Genomic DNA, 20264 nt, shown 5'->3' on the forward strand with positions numbered 1-20264 from the left:
TCAGCTAAGGAATATCAGTGCATCAGTAGCTTCTTTTGGTAACACAAATTAAAACTGTCCATAATTCTGCTGTTCTCCAGTTATATTCTGCAGCAGGTCAGATTGCATTAGTCCCTCTAGTCTTCAAATCTATGAAACTACAGTGAAAAAATTACTTTTATAGGAAAATGTCAATATATTGACAATAATGCTTTTGAAAAGCACTCTCCTACAGAGCAAAGTGGTGCAGTTTAGGTAATTTGTTGGACAAGGAAAGTGGAGGTTTTCTACCTCGCAAAATCTGTTGCTATTCATTTACCTGTTCACTTTTTTTGGTGTGTGTACTGGATTCAATGGACTTATCAAACTGGCACGGAATGGTTACTTTTTTCATCTTTGCTTAGACTAAATGTAACTTATAGTAACATGAACATTATTTCTTCTGTGACTGACAGGTTCTTCTCAGACTCCTTTTCTGTTGTTTCCACTGCTGTTATATTATATACGGCAGAGAGTAAACTCCCTCTCTTAGTGAAGAGAATTATATTTGTTTTATCAATGATATGAACTCTTAACAGAGAAAAAGAGATTTATTTTTGCGTGTTGTTTCTCTACTATACCTAGAGTATTAAAAATAGAGTATAAAAATTTTTGTTAATAAACAAAACTGAATCTTAAGCCAGCAGTCTCCTTCACTGAGATTGTTCTTTCCTCAATGTACTAAATCAATGACAACAAGATTGAAAAATAGTTATCTTGTGTTTGATTGCTTTAAATGCAGTTTTCTGCTTTGTTATTGCTTCTAATAACTTACTAAATCTGCAGTCAGTTCAGCAGAATTTCTTTTGTCCATCTTAGTGATATAATCACTATTGAACAACTAGTGAATAGTGGTAATGAAAAAAAGACATTGAATAGCAACCTTGAAATTACATACTGGTAGATCTCACCATGCCCCTGAATTATTCATCTGAGAGAGTGCAGATTTGGATTTCACTTCGGGAAATAACCTGTTCTATGTATTTTGTCTTTCTGATACTTGGTTTAGATTTGTTAATTGTCAAATATTTTTGTGTTTTTATATTCAGATACAACTAGTTGATGGTCACATGGATTGATAAAATGATTTTAAATTATTTCTTTTCCTTGTCCTTAAGTCTATAAAGACAATGTTGTCCTTTTTTCCCAGATTGCCCCTTTGCAGATTGGTTGGTAACTAAATTCTATACTGAATAATTAAGAATCCTCTTGAGATAATTTCAAATACCAATTCTTACAATAAAGATATTGTGCTGTTGCCAAATTTAGGGGGAAAAAAAAAAGGAAGAAAATTGGATACAAAGGGGGAGTGCCACACTAGAAGAGAGATTAGGCTTTGAAATGGAGAAGGCACAGGACTTAGCTGTAATGAACAATGTAAGCTGAGGTGCTTCAGAAACTACTGAACTATTGGGGAAAAAAGGCTTTTGTCATCGTTACCAACTATTTAAAATTCCTGTGTGTCAGTGATATTAATAGTGCACATGGAGCCACATTTGTTCTGTCTATCTAGGCATTTTCAATGTGTAGTCATCACAGTATGTAGGTGCAATGATATATAAAAGATAAATATCAGAGTCTGGTCTCAGTAATATGCTATTATAATCCAGAGTGCAGTAAGGACAATTACATTACATTTTTCCTGGCAAAGCTTACTTTTTTAGCCGTATTAAATGTTCTTGCTTAGGTTTCGGGATATTTTGTAATCTTTACAATAGCCTTTTGTCTGGTTTTTGGTGTGTTTTTTGGTTTTTTTTTTTTTTTAATTTATTGAGTATTACTTATTGAAGGCCTTAAATTCAAGGTAGGAATTAGTGATCAAATTTTTAATTTAGTTCTCCAAAACTTGGGCAAATCCTTTTCTGGAACAATTGCTTCACATGGCATTGATTCTTCTATTTTTCTGGGTTTGGGACTCTATTTCGTATTTCTAGGTTTGTCTTCCTTGTTCCGTGTTAGGGTGATTGGACTTCAGAAGAATTTCATTTTCCCGCTGCTGAATCCCATATGTTCATTGTAACCTTAAGGATTTTATAAAGTCCTGACAGCAGAAATAACCCTTCCAAGTCTATAGGCAGAGTGTTAGCCTGAAAGAACTTTGTACTGAGATTCCTCATTGCTATCTTATAAAACATTCTTAAATATTTTCATAAACCTATTCCTGTTAGTACCCAGTCAGAGAAAGCCTTTTATATGTTCCAGTGCCCTTGCACAAAACCCCCATGATGTCCAGAATACTTTAAAAATTGTCTTCTACCGTTCAACAACATTATTCAATAGCAATTCTCTGACCCTTCTCATCTGCAGTCAGTAACTCCTTAGCTGCAGGTGAGGTGTTCGTGGGTTGCTGGGATCAGTTCTAACACAATATACACTCAAATTGCATTTTCTGAACTTTTTTGTTTGGCATAAATCTATAAGTGGTATTCACCTTTTCTTGTGTGGGAAACATCCCACTAAAGAGTATCCACAGGAGCAAAATACATCCTGACAAGGCACTGATTTACATTGTGGTTTTCAGTACATTTTGGAAGTGAATTCTCATATTTTAAGCTTTAGAGGCTTGGGGTCTTTTGTTATTAAAAAGCAATCAATAGTCCACATTCAAATGAGAGCACCATTTAGAAGATGTAAACTCACAGTAATAAAGGGATTTTTATGTTACCTTAAACTAAATAATGTTGTCATAATTATAAAAGCCCCTCCAATAAATTATCTCTGCCTATTTTGTCATATATATTACTGCACTGTTTGGTATATTCTAGCTCAGATATGCCAGATTAATTATGTAGATGTCATGGTGTGTTTATCCCCAACTGAAGTACTTTGTTAAGTGGGTTTTTGTCACTCACTGGTTCAAGAAAACGACATTTTAATTTTTTTTGGTTCAGATTACCTAGTAACTTCCTGAACTCTTCAATTCCAATCTGTAATAAAGCAAAACTATTACACATGTTATTTTTTAAGTATCCATGTCAGAAGCTTTTCTCTTCCCTTTTTGAGGGAGATATCCCAAGTATTTTCACGAGGAAATGTGTTTCATAGGTTTGGAGCTTGTGTATTCATAGTCACTTGTATAAATGGGCTCCTGAGATGTCCTGAATACAGCTTTCATTATGCAGCCTCATTCTCCTCTTGGGTGGGAGAATTGGTCATTACAGAATCCCAGGACTGTGGTATGTGATGAAAAACGCGGTCTTGCTGAGAAAAGCACAGTCCCTAGAGAAGGACTGCTAATGTGTCTTGCTTAGATACAAGCCTCATGAGATATTATGGAACAGATCCATCTATAAATATTTTGATTTTTGTTGATAAGAAATATCAGCATTTCTTATTAAAAGCAGCTGTTATGAAGAATTAATATAGTTGTAGACCCAGTTTTCTTCTGAAGCAGTTCTGCAACAGAGATTTCATCATCTCTTAATCTCTGCCCCCCCCAAAAAAACCCGCACACCAACAAACAAACAAACTTATAATAAAACAAAAACAGGTGGGATTTTTATAGGTTTTTTTTCATGGACAGCTGACACAAACAAGCTATTATACTTTTGTCAGCTATGTATCAAAATCTCCCAAGTTGCCAGAAATCAAAAGATAACACACTGAATGTCTCAGAGTGTAAGGGGGAAGGAACTCAAGTACTTATTTGCAAGAAATAGGTGGCAGCTATTGCCCTCATACCAGCAACACTGTGAAAAGTGTTTGGGCAGTCTTTGCCCCCAAGACCTCCAGCACAACCCTTGAGCCACATGCTGTAGCTATAGCACAGAGGTTTTACTTGAGCAGTTCAAGAACACTTCTGTTATTCACTCTTCCTGTAGACCACAATCTCTTTTGTTGTTTCAAGTATACCCTTAAGCTTACATCAGAAATCCTCATCCAGATAGGGCACAGTAATGAGTTGTTGTTTTGTGACCTTCATATACAGCTTTCTAAAATGAGGGGTTAGATTTGCTTCAGATTAAATTTAAGTATTTGGGCCTTAGGCTATCCTTGCTTTGCTCTGATTGTGCTTTGTGTTTTCCAGTTCTGTTTCTTAAGTTCCTTTTGCATTTCCTTTGACTTGAACATGTTGCTGTGTGTATTTATTTACAGTTTTTCTCCCTAGGGTTGAGCAGGGGATGCTGAAAGGTTTTCTTCTCTTTCTGTAAACCTCAGCTGAGTCCATGGAAAGATCTTTGTCCCTTCTTCGGGAAGAAGGAAGAGCACTGATAGGTAGAAGTCTCCTTTCCCTGCTGAAGCATTTCTCATGCCTTTAGTGTTTAGCCTGCACTGTGCTGGAATCAACCCTGCAGTGAGAGATGCAGTGTTGGAACTACCGCTCGATGATAATTTAAATTGCTTTCTGAAGCACTCTAGGAATCTCTGTTCCCCTCTCTAGAAGACCTGTATTTTCAATGTAGTGAGGCAGTCTTCAAGAAAATACTGAGAATGTAGTTTGTGCTGACTAACCCCAGGGAATTAAAACAAAATATTAAAAAATGCGTATTTCTTCATGCAGTACACAGATTTTGTTGTTTGTGGAGTTTTGGGTTTTTGGTTTGTTTTTAGTGTTTTTTTTTTATCAAACTTCAACTGCTTGGACAACTAGTTCTGATGTTTTTATGCTACTATGGACGAGCCTGATGCTGGATGCTAGCCAACACTTATTATCAGTGATTTTAGTGATTATTAAGTTCCCACAAATCACATTTCTTTCAAATAGTGGATAAAGATAATCATTATTTTATAATTAACATGAACATATGAGAAAGTTTTTTAGACAGCCTTTGCAATCTGCTAACATTTGCCTTAATGAAATAAGAAAGTATAGCCATTAATTATATCTTGCAATAAATCTTCAACTAAGGCTTTACTGAAGGTCCTAAAGGACTTGTTCTTCAGAAAATATTAAACCTTGTGTTGGTTTGGTAAGAATGAAAGATTATTGCTGATGCTTTTTCTCAAATATGATCCTGTTCCATAAAGCTTTTTGCGGCATGAACCTGGCACTTCTGGCTGCATATACATCGAAACACATGCTGTGTACCATAGCGTCATACTGTGTGAACAGTTTATCTGTTCTTCTTTGTTAAACTAAACTTAATTGCAATTGCAGCTTAAAAGTACAAGAGCTCTCCAATATGGTCAGTTCTAGAAATATTTAAATATTATTTTTGACTCCCTTAAAAAAAAAAGAAAGAAAAAGCTTTTAAGTGACTAAGCTTTTGCTTTTCCTTTGTGTTTCACCAGTTGAAAAGATACAGAGCCAGTGGGATGAAGTACATGGACACCTCCAAAGCCGGAGACAGCAGCTTCATGAGATGTTAAAGGATTCAACACAGTGGCTAGAAGCTAAACAAGAAGCTGAGCAGGTTCTTGAACAAGCAAAAGCTAAGCTTGAGTCGTGGAAAGAAATTTCCTACACCGTGGACGCTCTGAAAAAGCAGAACACTGAACTTAAGGTCACTACTGAGAATTAAAATATTTCTGCTTGAGTTAATTAGATTGTTAAAGAAAATATCCTCTAACCGTTGGACAGTGTACATTAAGAACAATCTCTTTATCCCTTATTTCCCACAAAAAATTTGATAGAAATTAACTTACGAAGTCTAAAATGTGTGTCACATAATCCTTGAATGAAATTGGTCTTAACTTATCAGTCCTGCTGATCTTGCAGGAAGAATACCTACCTTGTCAGCACAAGTATTTCTCATCTCTTCTGTACAACAGCCTCAGCTGAGGCACTGGTACTGCAGACTTGGAAATCCTGTAGTACTGGTATGTCTGTCTGCACTGATAATGAAGCTGTATCAGTTGTCTGGAAGTAGTTAGAAAAGAAAAAGAAAAAAAAAAACATAACAAGCTATATGGAGGTATTTTGAAAATCAAGCATTTTAGATTTCCCACAAGATAATCTCACTGGGTTCAACCTTGGAGGGTTATTAACTGCAAAAAAACAGAAATGGCTGCTCTTGTGATTTTAGCACACATGTTGTCCCATTCTAAATGCTAAAATGTGCACCTCAATTAACTTATGTAGCTGAGCTAAACCTCAAGTAGCAATGCAAATATGCCCTAACTGTTGCATCAGTTTTTAAGTTTCTTGTTATGGAAATAGTCATACTTTGGTGACATTCTTAATAAATAAATTTTGACAACAGCTATTTCAGGTTAATAATATCTTATTTTCTGGTTGGGGAAAAACAAGATTGAACCCAACCAGTTGATCAGCCTCTTAAAGTGAGTCCTGCCTCCATGTTAATGGAATGTTACATTTTAGTTATTTGAGAGAATAGTTACACGTATATTTTCTGATATGTTCTCCTCTCCTGCCCACCAGATTTTTTTTTTTTAACTGCTACCGCTACCAAAGTTTGCGGACTTAGAACAGTCTTATTTGCACAACTGAGTGATAATGAACTGCTGTGAAGAATAGTGGGGTGAGGTCCTCATCAACTGGTTTTGCCACAAGAGAAAGTATGCGTATAACTGCATGATTGGTCTTCAACTATCTCCATCATCTGTTAGTCATTGCTTTTCTGATATTCAGAAGTAGATACAAAAACTGTTAGCGTTTTTGCTTAGGTTTTTTTTTTTTTTTTTTTTGCTTGCCTGTAAGCAGCGTAAAAACGTTCATCAACCCATTGTTTTGAGGGCTGAGAAGTGGTTAATTTTTCTTATTTAAGATTATACCATAAGGGTCATTGCTTGGGGAGGGTGGATTATAGTAAACAAGGGCAATCACTCACTAATGTATTGGAAAGAGTTATAGATTATATATACTACTGTCATTCAGTGTAGAGGACTCCCATTTGTCACTGTCTTTCTGCAGAGGCAGAGTTCTGGCTTCTGCCTAGTGTTTGGTTTAAAATAAAAAAAAAAGGCTTCAACAGAGTCAATGTCCCAGCTCTGCAAATACTCAACAAAAAAACAGTTCTGTGCAAACACAGTCTTATGTCATTGTGTTGGAGTGTCTTATGTCTCGGACACAAATTACTTAACTAGGAAAATAATTGAAAATATAGTTTTAGAAATGGATTTTATGTCCACTTTTTTTACAAGAATATATGAGGTTTAGATGAGGTTCATCTAAGAGTGTATGCTTTTTAAAAAAATTATGGGTTTTTTGGATCAACATTCTCCAAGGAGACAAATAAGAATATGCCCTTCTTCTCCTCCATCCCCCAAGTTATAGAGAAAGTATGCTAGTATACTTATTCATAGAATGTATCTCTATGTATAAATAGAGTTTTTGAAAGGATACCTGCAGATTCTTTTCACTCCTTCTTTAAAAGACATGAAGTACTTGGGCTATCAGTATCTTCAGCCCTTCCCATCCCAGTTTGGATTCAATGTGACATGTTGTGTCAAGTTACGGACATTAGTCTATACTTATAATTTCAGTGTCACATCTAGTCCATCTTAATTTGCGTGCCCCATGATGATATGAACATCAACAAGCTCTACTGTTCCAGGGTTGTTTACTTTCATTTGTTTGGTTTTGCCTAGCCTTTCTCCCACAAGTCTGGAATAAATTCACCTCTGTCTTAGCGAATATGTGTGTAGGGGGTTTTCTTTCTTTTTTCTTTCTTTTTTTTTTTTTCTCTTTCTTTTGTGCCAGCCTTCCTAGAGGAATTATCTTTGTCTGCCAGTAATTCCTATTGTGTCAAATCCCTCATGAAAGCTTCTCAGATGTGACAGCATCAGCTGTTGTGTTCATGCTTGAGATAAGGGGTCGTGAACTCTAAGGAAAATGGAAATCTTTTTTGAGTTTAGGAGCTTTGTATTTCTTCTGTATAGTATTATCTAAACTGAAGGACCTAGAAATACATCAAGTCCTCAAATACATCAAATAAATGCTTTCCAGGCTTCTGTGCCAAACACATGTATTTTGATGTTGTCCCCTGAATATGTAGAGTAAGTATGCTGTCTTTTGGCTTGCTGTTACACTGATGAAAATAAAGCTGTCATTTCTATTCATTTGTGTTCAGGGAAGGAGAGAGGTCAGTGCGAGTCTTAAATAAATTCTTCAGACATACTAATTTTGTCAGCTTTCTATCACAACACATCTTGGTGTAAGAAAGTAGTCACCACGTGTTCTTCCGATTTGTTTGTTAAACATTATAGGTCTGCCTAAAGACAGCTGAGTCAATGCAAAAGTTCCCCTCTGCTCTAAGCAATTTTAATCAGTGCTTGTGTTAATGCTTTTCTGTTAGTGCATCCTTACACACAAGTAAATGGTAAGCTCAGCAATACCAGTCTTTTGATTATTCATTTTTTTACAATGCCAGCATAAAACTAAAATCTGTAACTGGCTTGTATTTGGCAAATGATGTTTTTAATAGAATTTGACACATTTGTTTCTGACATTTAAAAGAAAAGTAACCAAGCACCGTAGAGCTGATAATTAAAAATATTATTCCTTTGAATCAGAAGTTAATTCAGAGCTAATTTGCTGAGGATTAAAGCATTTTTCATTCTAGTTTTTTAGTTTGATATTTGAGAAGTAAATTCTAAGTACTGGGGTTAGGTACGGAGAATCAGAATATGGCATTCTGGTCAATGAGAGTCTTTACCTATTAAAGCCCTGTTTGTTATTAAGTGATGACTGCAGATGGTTAACTCAGCAGGCTGAAGGTTATAGGTGTATAAATAGTATACAGCTCCTTTCCATCCCCAAGTCATCTGAACATAAGCTAGGGTAAAACTAGTCTCTTCCTAATACCATACTGAGCTTACGTTAAAGAAAGTAAACCTGCTAGGATTGCCAGTTCACTCCTTGGCTCCTTCTTTTGGTAAGAGCTAGTGAGGCATCTCTTTTCCCTCTGTACCAGTTTAGCTGGGATGGCCAAAGTGAAGAGGAGGAAGGATGGACACAAGGTTTCCTTCCTTTCCTTCATTGACCACCTATTTCTTATTCATCTAAATACGAAATTAAATAGCAGCCTGATTACATTCCCTGCTCTGTTGGGACTCAAGAGGCCAGGCAACCTTCCACTGGCATAGCCTGGGGGGTGAACTGTATGCCCTGGATTTGGGGATAAGACTGAGTCTATCTTGCTTGCCTTTGTCTTCTTCTTGCAGGGGTGTAACTTACTAGGTACTCTTTTGCCACTCCCTGTCTACCAATATAGGATGAAGTACAGTCTCAGCATTTTGTGGATTTTTGTTATTCCAGGGCTGACAGCGTGCTGCTTTCATTTTAGTAAAACAATTAACAACTAAGTTAATGTTATTGACTATGATGCAGACACTGAAATAGAATTCCTTGATGAAAAAAAAAAAGAAGTTTAATTATATAAATAAAACATGCTACAGATATACAGAAAAAGGACAGAAAGACAGCCTGATTTTCCAGATTTGTGATATATACACCTGCTCAGTGTAGGAATTTACATGCTCAGAATGGGATGATGCTGTACATGCATACTGCTATATTTGAACTTCTGTGCATCATTTATTTTGTTCCACTGGGCAATACTGGGATAGAAGAAAGCCCAGCTCTGATTTCCTTACTTGTTTTTAATCAACGATCCTTAATTACACAGACTTTCTTCCTAATAACATCAAGTAGTGTCTTCTAATTAAAAAATAAAAATAAATTTATACCTAAGTAACATGATAAATGCACACTCTTAATTCTTTAAGCCTTTAAATAAACTTAACAAATTCCAGTGATGACACAGACAAAACAAAGAGAATGCTTTAAAAAATGTCAAAATGAAATCAAGGTAATGAAACATTTTCCTTTAAAAAAAATTGAACATGTTCTTAAGTAGCTAAAAGATAAATGAGACCTAAAAATATAAAAGGGAAAAGAGAAAAAAAAAATAATGCCAAGAATTTAATTGTAAAATATTCATTATAGTCATGTAAGATAGGAGTTAATGGGCCTCTGGTAGGACAGACAGTTAAAACATTTACCACAACACTTTGTTCTCAGTGTCTGTGCACAGAGCAAAGTTGAAGCAAGGCATGCACTCCTCAAAGTTATTGAAAAATTACATACCAATTCCCAATAAAGTAGAAAATACAAATTGTTTATGTTGGCAAAGCTCTCTGTATTCATCATTTCTTTCCTGAGTGTTGTAATGTCAAGAAGTTAATGGATTAATGTTGAAGTTAATGGTGAGAACACCACTTTTGGAAATAGCCTTATAATGGATCTTTCCGTATTTTTATTATAAAACTGGGTTTGGAAGTTTTTATAAGGTCATTTATATTCACATGGGACTGGACAAAAAGGACTTATTTTCAAAGTAAAGTTTGCAGGCCATTAATTTACAACACAGGCAAAACGTTACAGTAACTTTTCTATGTAATGCAGTGAATAGTCAGTCTGCTGTGATTCTTTGACTGGAAAAAAGTAGCTGGATGCATGCATAATCTTAAACAAAGAGAAAAGTAGAGTATAATAAAGATGGATAGACCTAAAATTATCACCTCTTCTGACTACATCTCCATACTTAACACAGGGGAATGACTTTAAAAAATTGTTTAGGCAGCTTCAGCTTAAGTGAGCTTAACCATTACATGTTCAGATGGTTTTCAGGAGGGGGGGTTAGTAGCCTTCTCCTAATGTTTGGTAGAAATAGGATCCCTTGTTCAAAACAGATAATCAGGTTGCTGTCTTAATACCTGAGGTTATCTACTGCATAGTAATTGGGTGATCTGCCCTCTCATGAAGGAATAACACGGGACAGAGAGGAAATACATGTTTTTAGTTTTAAATTATGGAGAGGACCTAGAGATGTTGAAGCATCTTTTTAACAGGTAAGAGTTTGGGGGAAAAATCAAAATCCCCCAGAACTCCACCTGGACTCTATTCAAAGAACAAGTACATTTCCATCCCAGTCTTAACCAAAATCAACTTACAGACTTTCCGAGATGAAAACATAAGTGCACAAAACATTCAAAATGTGTTTATTTTTACTTAGTACTTAGGCTCTTTAATCAGGCATTACATATTTAAGTTCAGCTTTGTGTGGAGAATTCCTTATCTGAGTCAAAACAAGATTTCAAAAGGAATACTGCTTTGGGAAAATGAGAGGGAAAAAATGTTTTTTTCTTTCATGTGTTTTAAAGCACAACAATAATGACAGTCAAACCGTACTGTTTGTTTATTGTCTATAGCTTCTAATGTTTACATGCAACTTACTGTTTCTATTTACAAATGCAAACTTTTTTTTTCACTTGCATTGTCCCTTTGATTGGCTAGTTGTAGTCTTTGCCTAGTACAAAAAGTACAAGTAGACCATCGATTATCTTTGCTTTTTCATTTTGTTGTTACTTATTATGGATTAAACATGCAACTTCAGTGCATTTATATGGAAATTTGCTTTGAGAAAAAGACTAACAGGAAAGATGCATAGGAGCTGGTTGCTGGCTGAATGAGTGTTCCGGATTTCCTGGCTTGCTTCTATAGTGAGACAGTTGGCCCAGGTGGAGAGGAAAGGGAAAACAAGAGGAGAAGAAAAAGAGGAGAGGAAAGGGAAAAAAAAAGAACGACCAAGATTTAGAAAACTTTCCTAATACTAAGAAGCATAAATTAACATTATAAAGATATTGATAGCTTTACCAGTAATATTTTGCTGTATTGTAGATTTAGTGCTGTTCCAGTAGATGGCACTAATTACATAAACAATTCGTTATAATAAAGTAAATTTTAAAAAAGTGAAAGCACAGGTATTAATTGTCCAAATCTCAGTATTATTTCACAGTATAAAAAAGAAAATTATATAGAACATATTACTTCACTATATTTTCCATCTCAGTATAATTCAACATCACAAATAGTGATAGTTTGCATAATGCATAATAATGCATCCATCCATTTGTGCCTCAGAAAAGAATAATCAACATTCTAATCAGTGTGTATCAATTTGAGCTGTCATGTTTTATCGGGCATTTAGGATTTTGTTACTTGGTCCTCTCAGAGATTAGAAGTAGTCCTATGGCCTTATGACTAAAAGAATTTAAACATTTAGAAAGACTCTGACCTTAGTTACCAGTAAATCTGAGGAAGTCCTTTTTCTTTTTTTTTTTAATTGATGGTATAAGTTGTTCATCTCCTTCTCTAGTAATCGTATAATGTGTGTGATCATTTCATGGTCATCTGGTGTTTATTCTTTCTCTTTCTCTTTTTACTTCAGCAATTCTCAAAAGAAATACGACAATGGCAAATAAATGTAGATGTGGCAAATGACATGGCACTTAAGCTGCTCCGTGATTATTCAGCAGATGACACCAGAAAAGTAGAACTGATGACAGATAACATTAATGCGACGTGGGCTGCCATTAATAAGAGGTAGGATATAAATTCTGCTATTAGATTTGTTGTTAAACTTCATTAACATTCATTGTCCAGCTTTGGTTGGAGATAATAAAGATGTAACTTTTGAAAATGACGTGATTATAGTGAGAAAGGAAAGAATGATGATGACTCTTCTGTCATATTTTTTGGAAATATGTCTTTGGAATGCCATTTAATTATCTCAAATAAAATTTTGCCTCCTGCCAATTTTCCTGTGCTGTAACCAGTTGCCAACTACCTTCAGTTGATAGGTTATATATTTTAAATATTTAAAATGAGGTGTTTCTTGTTTCTATGTACTATATCCACATCACAATCACTATAGTGATTTTGAGTCATAAACTGAATCTGAAAATGACAGTCATCTTCTATTGAAGCAGGTTCAAAGTAGAAATGTTATCCTGTACCTTTGAAGCAGATCTCTAATCAAGAAAGTTTTTATTAGATCCTTGATCACATTCTTGATTACATTTCACAGTCTTGCAGTGTTTGGTTTAGATACAAATTCCTTACTAAAAGCAATTTTTGCAGCTTGCCACCAAGTTGCGAATCATCCAATACGCAATCTATAAGATCAGAACATATTGCAGAATAAAAATTACTTTCTTTGTAGTAGTAAAAGAGTTTTAAATCATTGCACATTAGGTGAGTAACGTAAAAATTAAATCAAAGTTGTTTTAATCAGTATCTTTATAACTTATAACTGAAACTAGAACTGAATTAGATCTTAACGTGTTTTTAATTGAAATCTATGAACAAGGCCAGAAAAGTCAGTGTAGTTAAATATGCACTAAATTCAGGAGATCTTCTTGCAAAAAGGCAGTTACTTAAATCACTTAAATGTTGTTTAATTTTTTTATGAAGTTGATATTCATATGAATGAGTCACTTTAACAGCATTTTTTCTAAAGCAGACTTGCCACTGACTTAAGATCCTGCTCAAATGAGAGGAGATGCTGTTGATGTCCACTAAAAGAAAGCAACATAATAATTTGAAAGCGCTTTTTTTTTTTTTTAACAAGAGCAATAACTAAACTGAGAAATTAGTATAAACATTCAGTTAATACCTGCTTGCATTTCTCCTGTTATAGCAGTAGCCATTTTAGCCTTATTAATAGTAGCCATATTTTTAAGAAAAAACATTTCGCTCTCTGTGGTCTGAGACACAGGCTGAGGGGAACATCTGTTCCTAGATGAGAAAGGCTCGGTGTCTAATGCTCAGAACTATTCTCCATGAGTAGGTAAAGTCAGTAGCTCAAAAGGGTTAGATGGGAGAACCAAAGGAAATTGCTTTTGTCTGTATGTAGAACTACAACCCCGGCTTGGTGAGATGGCTTTGTAATCCTGAAGTCCAGAATATGTCTATAGGTGCTGTGGATGCTCAGGTAGCAGTTGTAGCTAAGAGTACATCTTTAAATCTGTTAATGCTTGAAGCACAAACCCAGGTGTGTATAATGTTGCCTAGATGTGAGAATTGCCATTGTTGCATGGACTCAGCCAAGTACTAGGCTAACAGGGAGTACAAATTCTTCAAGACACACTCCTTGCAAGCTACTACAAAACCCACAGACTTGTTCGCAGCTCATGTGTTAGATGAATTACTGTAGTAAATGTTTTATGTCTTAGAAGAGAGCTGATAGGTGACTGAGTTGACATTTCCCATTAAGAAGTACAAAAGGATAGGATTAAGTTTGAACAGGTAACTGTAAAACTAGAATTTCCTAGTTTTTGATTGTATGACTTTACTACCTTTCTAATATTTTTTTTAATTCAGTGTTTTGTATATAATTTTTGTAAGACTTGTCATGATTTCAGAATGCTGCATGCTGCTAACAGTAGTTGATGAGCTTCTCTAAGGGCTGTATCACATTTCTAACTGTCTTTTGTGAGACATTGATAAATATGGATGTACTAAGGCATCAAGTCAGCAAAAGACTTGTACTTGGAAGGTATTCTGCACCTGTAGATTTTCCAGGTTTGTTTGAAGCAGTAGCCAGACCTTTTGCTCATGGAGCAGCTCCTGAGTGAAGTCTTCAAAAACCTCCTAGATTTCTTTTGTTAAGCAGCTCTGTGGAAAGAGAAGATGGAGTCCATGGGCTGTTGGATGACTTAAATGCCAATTTGTTCTGTTTTTGAGGGGCTTTGTTGTTTTGTTTTTCCCTCTATGCTTCAGCTTTCAGGTTATTGTATAGAGCAAAACAAATTGTTTCTTTATGGTCTTGGGGATCTTTTGAACAGTAAGAGAATATTTACTCAGTAGAAAGGAGACACATGAACTGTTTGTCACAGGCTCTAAGAAAGGCTAGTTCTCCACTGAGATGCGTATGCAATGATTTCAGATATATCCATAAATGTTATTTTCATCTAGACCATGAGTAAGTTAGTGCTCTGGTGATGCAGTGACCTCACAGTGATGTAGAATTATGTTCCAAATAATGGTCTTGACCATTCCTCCAGTATTTTAGAAATAGTTTTATCACTGTTTATACATGTCTTGAGTGCCAAGAGGAAATATTCTGCTAAAGATTTTGGTTTCTTCTCCCTATATCCTTAATTTAAATGGCCTAATTATTTTGTGGATATTTCTTTTAAAAAGAAAAATTAAGAGTGGTTTACATTGTTTTGAACTGGTTTTCCCCTAACCTGCAATTAATATCAGAATTGTGTGTCAGTGTAAAAAACGTGAAACCTCCTTTTTCATGAACCAGATTAGTAAAACAACAGGCAGGCAAGCAGCAGTAAAATTCCACTTTGCCTGTTGGTAATAGTTCAGCCAAAGCAAGTACTTTAGTCATTAAGGCAACATCTGCCAGCTTGTGTTTTGTTTTGCTTAAGTAGATTTGCAGCTGATTGCTGTGTGTTTACCCTTTGCCTCACTGTTCTGTTTTATAACATTGAACTATTACGAATAACATTCTAACTCCTTTAATAGCCAAGTTGGTGAGTGCTTGATGGGTGCTCCACTTTTTTCACTCGCCACTTTTTAATTTTTATTTTCATTGCTGATACTGCAAAGATACACTAAAAAGCACACGAACTGATCAGTTGAGCAAAAGCCAGAGTGACTTGTAAACAGGTCTTTTCTTCTTCTCTTTAGAAGCGTTGACTTTCCAAGAAATAACTAACTATATTATTTAAGCTGAGGCAATTAAGGAGAAAGCGATCTGTATTGCTTGTATTAACAAAAATAAATCTAACAGATTTGAAGTGTCCTCAAGAGAAAAAAATACAACGAAGGAAGCAACCATTAGAAATTTACTATATATAAAAATGTTTGTTATGGTAGTATTATGTTACTCCCTCCTTTTGTGGGCACTCGTATTTTATGTGAATTATCATATAAAACATAAACACTTGCTTAAATTTATTCCTTTCTGGGGAATCCACCAAATGTGTTTAAATTTCACTAACTTAAATATTAAGCTAAAAAGGGACTTAGGTCTTTCTTAAGTGAAGCATATATTATGATAATAATTACATAATGTACTCTGAGAATTGGTTAGGACTCCAACCCATCACTGTCTAACAGACGTCTTCAAATATTTGCATCACCCACCAGTTCCTATGCTCAAGTTCAACGGAACTCAGGCTGCACAGTAGATGTTAAGAGCTTTCACTGCCCAAGATGCTTTTTTTGGCTCCTGAGACAAGATACAGGACACACACATCAGTCAAAACATAAAAAGTAACTTTTTTTTCCCCACTACAGGGTATGGGCAGTGAAGAATCAATATATAATTAGATTTACGTTGTTGTTTTAAGTTGTAGGAGAGGGAGTGGTGAGGAGTTGAATTTCTAGACAGCCTATTTGAAAGGTCTGAGATACCAACTCTCATATTTATCTAAGAATGGTGTTAATTGTCTAATGTTGTATAAACACCTTGATTTTGCATGTCAGCTAGACGGTATGAAATGCAAATGGCCAAACAAACTAGGACATAAACAGTACAAAAGTATGATGTATATCTCTTTCCTATGTAAATGCATAATCTAACAGTAATTATAAGTGTGAAAAAGGTCATAATCTAGTTTTGTTCTTTGAGCAGCAAACCTTTGCTTATCAGTGGTTGCTTGTTATAAAAATACAATTGTTAGAATGTAAACTTTACCTGTACATAATGTTTGTACGTAAAATTTTATTGCCTGCACAGAAAGAGCTTGACCATTCTGCTGAAGACAGGTTTTCTTAATATACTGGACCTATCCTAATACTACTTTGCTTTATGGCACTTGTGGAAGTAATCACATTTGTGTTACAGTTATATTGCATTTCAATGTGAGAAAAACTGCATTTACACATCAGCAACAGCCAGGAGTATGAAGTGTGTTAAGTTATACTGAAGATTCATAGTTGGTTTCAGTAGCTAGACCTTTTTCTGAGAGCCATCTCTGAAGAGCTTACTTGCTCATTTAGGCTTGGACTGCTGAAGTCAAGGAAAGAATTCACAATATGTTTTACTTTAAAGAACATTCCCATCTTCTAGGTTCTCCAAGCAAACTCAGCCTTTTCCTCTCCATTCTTCTATTGCTTTGAAGGTTGGTCTGCATTCCTAAAATCAGTATAATTCCATGCGTATGAACAGCTATTATAGTTCTTTGTGCAGGCACACTTTCTTTGAGCACAGTGAAACAACTAAATTAAAAATGTAAGTGGCCATGGGAAGCTTGTTTACACATCTGTGCCTGCAGTTGTTGTCCTGGCTATAGAGCTGCATTCGTGTGGCTGTGAGCAAGAAATCATTGCTAGTGTAAGACTTCAGATGAAGATGACAATGGTCAAATATCATTTTCTGATGTATTTTTTTTCTTTTTTTCCCAAAGAAACCATAGTATGATAATTTTTGTTTTTATCGTCATGTTATGGAGATTCATTGATTGTTATTTGAAATAATTTTGCCAGGCTCAAGAAAGTAGACATATAGTGACTGCTTTTTTACAACCAATATGTCATGCTGAAGATTGTTATTTACACCAGCTTAACAATAAATACTAATTTAAAATTGCAAAGACTGCTGGAAAACATTGCAATTGTAAGGCAATTATTTTGTCTTGTGAGAGATGTTGATAATTCATGTTTATCTTTGTTGCCTCTATAATTTAAAAAAGTAAATTTTCAGTCTAGGTATTTGTCACATGCTGTCTTTGAGAACTTTGCTTGTTTTTAATTCTATAAGAACTTAAGTACTTTTACTTAGTCAGTAAACTATCCACGTTGAATGAAAGTGGGTCTGTGCAGTCTCAGGTATCACACCCAAGATTATGTTAAGGAGCAAATAGTTTTCTATATCAGCATGTTTTTCTGAAGAACTAATGTAGCTCTGTTGACTATTCTTTTGCATAGGAGGAGAAACAAAGTTTTCAAAAAAGCATTTAATCCCGAACTCTTCTGGAAAGTCTGAATTTTATATGAGGTCCTAATGTCTTTCCCATTAGACCCAAGGGTACAAGAACCCTTTAATTTTCATGAAAATAATTTGTCTCACTTCGTCAGTACAGCACTCCATGCTTCTCAGAAGTTACTTTCCAGCAGAGTTAGTAACATTGGCAAACTCTAAAGAAAAACTCTTTATTAGCTGCTTGTGATGCAAAAATGTTAAGGCTGTTGTGTTTAAAATATGTGTATTTTTGAAGTTTCCTAAAAGTTGTTTTCAGATAAGGGATTAAAGTATTTTCTGTTTTCTTTGTTCCATTCTGTTACTATTATTTTAAACAAAGTAGCACACCCTCAAAAAAGGACTACAAAAAGGGTGCAAATACTACTCGGGCAAGGTTTAGATACTCTGAGTTTCATTTGAGACATTTGTTGTTTTATGTTTTACTTGGTTAAATATCATCCCTTAACATACCCATATGAAAAAGTACACCTACAAGGCCATTTGGGGGAGAGGGATTTTTTTTAATGATGATAAATAAATACCTATTTGAAAGACATTCTACTAACTGCTTACACTCTCAAACAAATATTTATGTACAAAATATAATCTCAAGCTTATCAGCAATGACATCAGTTAACGTTGCTTTGTTATTTTTTTTTCTTCCTAATGCCCCTAATAACGATGAAATTTCAGCTATACATAGGAAAAAAATATAAAAAGACATAAATAAAAATGCCAGAAGAAGCTCCTATAAATAGGAGAAAGTCATCTTAGCTGCTTATATTCTAGTTTTCACCTTTATTCTCCACTCAGCTGACTGTACTTTTTGTGCAGTACTGACACCAGTATGTGAATCCAAGATAAGAAGTGAACTGAGGGTACTGAATATTTGTGGTTTACTTTGTGAGAGGATAGTCTTGGATATGCAACGCTTTCAAAATGCTGGTAGGATGAGCTGAAAAAGCAATGTTACCCAGAATATGGTGTGATTCATCATTTCCATCTCTGTGAACATATTCTTGTGATTTTTGGGAAACTCTTTTAGGATTAAAAAAGGGAAAGAGTTCTTGAGGTATTTCAGAAGAGGGTAGTGTCAGTAATACAGTACTCGACTAAAAGGATCTATGAATCCTTGTGACTTGTTTCTTAAAACTCTTAATATCAGTGTGAATTAAATTAATTTTCCCACCACTTGAATAGATACATCTGTAGGCTAGTACCTTTATCACTTCCAGAAAGGCAATAGATCATCTGTAGGTCTGCTAAGTCCTCCTACGGAAAAACAGAAATGACCTCAAAGAGAAAAATGTTGTTGTTCTTAAATTAATTGTTTTTTTTTCAACTTGTCTGTCCCACAAGTGGTTTGCTGAGGTTTTTAGACACTATAAATTCAGCTGATTGATAGTTCAGTGGGTTCAGTTGTTAAACGTAATCTGATGTTAATGATTTCATTATAGACAATTAAAAAGGAGGACAGCATTGGCATTTTGCAAAGAGGCCTTCAGCTTCAAATACTAAGAGCAAGTTAATAATTAAAAATAAGCAGGAAAAGTGAAAGTAGAATGTCTAGAAGGCCATTTCTTACTGCTTAGACAGTTGCTCTTTCCATTTTTTTTCTCATTCTTGGTTTAAATTTTGTTCTTGAATGAAATAGAATTCTGCTGCTTTGCTCATATTTACTGTGTGTTAAATGCTGTTTATTCCTTTCGGATGAAAATAAGAACAGTTCTCATGTTATAGTGAAATCCAACTGGACAAAATCATTAAATAGTTTATGGCACAAAATTCTAAAGGGAGAGAGGTTTCATGGACTAACTTGAATCATAATCAGAGCTTAAAACGGACATTTCAAAGCAACACTCCATTTGAGAAATCTCACTCTTTTGCATCCACAGGAGGTGCAGGAGGTACTAAGGAAGACATAAGTAAGCCTGGTCAATTTTTGTCAATTTTTGAAATGTCAATTTTTGTTCTTACTCCATTAGAAGATTAAGACAAATGTGGTGTTCTTTTTCTTAAAGGTGAGATTTTCTGAAGTAATTAGAGAGTTTTAGTCTCTGTGTGAACAAGAACAGAAGCTAATGCTCTGTGCCCTGAAAGTCCAACCTTAAATCTATTTCCTATCAGTCTGCAGATAAATTAACAAACTGTAGCAAACTGATTATTGCTCTCATCCAAATCTTATTGCAACAAATTAATGTCTTTCCTTTCCCCTCAATGGACTTCTTCTCAGGCTTCATGTCCTTTAAAACAAACAACTGAACAGGAATTAATAAAGCTGATGGACTAGAGAGTGCCAGTAAAAAGGAATTTTACCTTAGTTGTCATTTTTTGTTTGCATTATTATTCTCGTGATAGCCTTGTTTTGTTTTCCCCAGTGTTTTCTTTTTTTTTTCCTTTTTTTTTCTTTTTTTTTCTTTTTTTTTTTCTTTTTTTTTTTTCTTTTTTTTTTTTTAATACAGCATTTCCTTGCTATTGCAAGCTTTGGTGCTTCATGATTGTTTAGCTTCTGATCAGCTGCTGTGCAGGCAGTGTAAGCTTCCCCCTCACTGGCTTGTGAGTCATGCTTGAAAACGA

At 34.9% G+C, this 20264-nt stretch overlaps 1 protein-coding gene across 2 annotated transcripts in view; it reads left to right on the top strand.

Annotated features, from left to right (window-relative positions):
• The window catches only part of DMD (dystrophin), a 1244291-nt gene that overhangs the window by 957467 nt on the left and 266560 nt on the right, over positions 1–20264 (top strand). For both annotated transcript variants that reach the window (XM_075174519.1, XM_075174510.1), the window contains exons 53-54: positions 5251–5462; positions 12153–12307. In XM_075174519.1, the coding sequence (XP_075030620.1) occupies positions 5251–5462; positions 12153–12307 (367 nt within the window). The remainder of the gene's footprint in view (positions 1–5250; positions 5463–12152; positions 12308–20264) is intronic.

Source organism: Calonectris borealis, chromosome 1 (assembly GCF_964195595.1).
Source record: "Calonectris borealis chromosome 1, bCalBor7.hap1.2, whole genome shotgun sequence".
Classification (NCBI taxonomy): Eukaryota; Metazoa; Chordata; class Aves; order Procellariiformes; family Procellariidae; genus Calonectris; species Calonectris borealis.